The following is a 3,529-nucleotide window of genomic DNA, read 5'->3' on the forward strand; positions in this document are numbered from 1 at the left end:
AGAAAGGCCCAACCCGGAAAGCCAGGCAGATGGGCAGAAGAGAAAGGGAGAGAAAGGGAGAATGCCGTTTCCCGCTATCACATAATCTAGATGTTGGTTGGGCAAGTGAGGCAGAAAAAAGAGGTTCATTTAGTCGAAGGGAATGGAATGGAATGGAATGCCGTATCATACGGGCGTATGTATAATAGGTACGTGTGGATATGAGGAGTATCATACTGAACGGTACTGTGCTGTACGAGTACTAGGGGCTGGTCAATGGGGTAATGGTGCAACACCGTCGCAACGCATATCTATACAAAAGACCAATGATCAAGCATCACCTCGCTGTCATAGTCTACCTTTGGTTTTTTCCCCTTCACTGAGCTAAATTTACTCACAGTTACAATCGCGCGAGTCATCTCTGCCCTCATATTAAACTTGAAAACTTAAAAAAGTTTGAATGTTGATCTTGTGAGCAGGATTTCATCTTATGGTGTTGCACCATTTTTGTCAACCCCCAGTTCTAGCAGCATAGAGTAGAGTACGTTGTAGTTCAACTGTGCACGATACCGGCACTGTACCGGTACGATAAGGTACTGTATGACAAACTCTTTTTACTATTATCCTAGTACCCAGAGCACGCCGTGGCACGGCAGGGTCTTGAGGACTCACATGACCTTTCCTATGCCGCGAAGCCGGAGAAGAAAAAAAGTAATATACAGGAAGAAAGAGATAGATACCGGGTTACAAGTATTTTTTGCAATGCGATATCCAAGTATCCTAAGCAATGCCATGCCATACCATGCCATGCCATGCTATGCTATGCTATGCTGGGGGAACCTCTCGCTGCGAACACCGATTGCGGATGTATACCGGGCCGAAACTCCGCGGTAACACAATAATCACCTTTTAGCAAACACCGTCCGTATGGTAATTTACGAGTATTCCACGAATTGCTTGGACGGGAGACGAGATAGCCCCACCGCTTGCACCTCCCCCATACCCGCCCCTCTATCCCCTCTCTCCGCTGCGGCAGCCAACCCCCCCCCCCTGGGAATCAATCAACTTTAGCACTCCCATCCACTTCCATCGGTACTTCAATCGAACCCGCATGATACAAGTACCCTGCGCTGCAATCCTCCTACCCCACCCACCTACGATAACTTATCGACGTGAGTTAGGCCTCAACTCCCCTGAGCACCGATTCCGGAGGAAATTCCACAAGGGAAAGGCTACGGTACGAGATCTCGGCGCAGCTGTGCGGTACCTGTACTGACTGCGCTTCGCTAGTTGCGAAAGGGGGAGGAGGAGTTCGTCCGGTTGTTTGTCGTTGTCATACTCCACGGTGCGATGCTTAATTGCACAATGTGTGAATGTGAATGTGAATGGGTGCAAGCATTCGAGTTGCATTGCTTGTGTTACTGCTCGCTGGGGGATCGGGGCGGTATCGTAGTTGGGAGGTACAAGTATAACAGGAGGAATTTTGAGTGTGGCGTTTTTTTTCTCCCTCGCCTATTGATTTTCCGGCGATCCTCTTTCCAGGGGATTACCGGTATTCTTTACATTTACCCTTTTCGGTAGGTTTTGAATAAAGGGGGCCGGGGGGGGGGGCTTCGAGTTCAATATTCTCGAGTTCTCTGGGGCTTCACTGTACGGATGAACTGGAAAATACAAGAAGCGATATATATAATGGCTTCCCAGGATTGTAACTCGCACTATATTTGATACTCCAGGAAGGTAGCCTACCGTATCCGGGCTCTGGGGGGCTAAAAGGTTAACATAACCCACACCTTGTACTCGAGTACTGTACTCGTATTCTCTACATATATATCGTACATACAGCAGGCATACTTCCAAACCACCTTCCCACAAAAAACAACGCACTCCTCCACAACAAGGCTAGAGTAATCCCCACAACACTTAAATCCAACCCCCGATCCACCCAAAAAGGTCATGAGTACCAACCCAGAAAATCATCAATAAATCAATCAAACGAAATAAATACCCCCTCTCATAAACCACCAATCTATACACAATCAACCAGTCTCATTATTACCCTCCTCCACCCCTTCCAGGACCTCCAAAACGCCTAACCACCGGCACGAGTGACTCTTCATGAACCCCCCCTATATAATATATGATACCCTTACCTTACCTTTTTTCCTCATGATAACAAGCACATTCCTCTTTCTGCCAACCCAGATATTTCGGTTAATCACGAGCAAGTAGCGAAAGCATTGTGGAGCTTAGCGCTAACGCTTTGTCTAACTCGGGGGTGATTATCCTGCCGCGCGAGTATGATATCGTACATAAGACTTGTTGGGGGAAAGAAAGAAAGAAAAAAAACCATGCGTGCTGGCTGGTAATGTTTTTTTAAGCATAAAGTGATTCTAGCACGTGTAGGTTGCCCGTGTTGTTACGTGGAGGATTGTTGTGTCATACTGTGCTGGAAGAGTACTGTACTGTACTTGTACTGTACTCGTACTGTTACAGTATCTTGGCGGCAGCAGCGAGTTGGGGGTAGGTACCGTACTGTGTAGTTGTCGGGGTGACTTTGCGTGTGGCAATGATGCGGTTTTACTGGTATCGTACTTCATTTCACCGTGATATAATGCACGCAACTTCCTGGAACCAAAGAAACCGTTCGTTTAAGCGAGGTACTGTACCTCATCTAACTATCATGCTCCCATTTCTTCACGATATCATAGAACCCCTATAAAGCAACTCCATTACATCCACCCTCCAAAGCCCCCCCCCCCAGTCCATCCGGGTTGTGAAAAAATAATAATAATAATAACAATAATAATAACCTCCGTTCGATCCCTGCGTCGCGCGAACACGAAAAATGCGATACCGCGTTCGGGTTTCCCGGACCAGGGCATTGGGACGGGGGGTTGCAGGTGAATATGCGAGCATGCGCGTGAAGAAGAAGAGATTGCTAAGGAGGCCAGACCGTGTTTTACTGTCCTAGCGAGGTGGGATATATCGTTTGTAGTCCTTGTATGATAGCTGCACTGCCCGAGCGAGTGGCCGTTTGTCCCTGTGCTTTGCTGAGGGACTTGCTCGAAGTGCTCCTCTTCTTTTTCGGCTTTCGCTGTACTTTTCGGGACAGTGCTTGTGCGCTTACGTCCAGTTAAAAAATCGTGTTATATGCCTTTCGCATACGACCATATCCGGAGAGATACTCCTTTACTAGCATCGTGAGAAATAATCTGCTGGTGGATATTGGTCCTTGCAGGGGGGTGTATAATCAGGGTTGGCCAAAAGCCCGACAGGCTCTCGCGGGGCCTGTCATCGCCGTCATTCGGCCAAACGCCCGGGGAAAAACCCCCGCCAGGACCGGACGGACTGCCCTATTCCGAACACCATGCACGTGGGAGTGCACATTGCGACGTAAGCCCTAATAAGGGGCGAAGAGCGCAGAGTCGTAGCGGAGGAAGCACCGCTTCATGAGGGATAGTTTTTCCCGAGGACTTACGTGGAGGGCGGGGGGGACATGATTTCGTGCGCTCCCATGCTGCAGTATTCAGGTATCCCACGGGGGTTCCCC

The 3,529-nt window shown here is 48.7% G+C and overlaps 1 protein-coding gene; it reads left to right on the forward strand.

Annotated features, from left to right (window-relative positions):
• Positions 1 to 142: 142 nt before the first annotated feature.
• On the forward strand, positions 143 to 536 carry GSTUM_00006089001 (uncharacterized protein; the record flags this gene model as incomplete). XM_002838240.2 has 1 exon in its annotated part: positions 143 to 536. One exon carries the CDS (start codon positions 143 to 145, stop codon positions 365 to 367), a length of 225 nt encoding a protein of 74 aa, XP_002838286.1. The 3' UTR covers positions 368 to 536.
• Between the last annotated feature and the right edge of the window lie 2,993 nt (positions 537 to 3,529).

Source organism: Tuber melanosporum (assembly GCF_000151645.1).
Source record: "Tuber melanosporum whole genome shotgun sequence assembly, scaffold_24, strain Mel28".
Taxonomy (NCBI): domain Eukaryota; kingdom Fungi; phylum Ascomycota; class Pezizomycetes; order Pezizales; family Tuberaceae; genus Tuber; species Tuber melanosporum.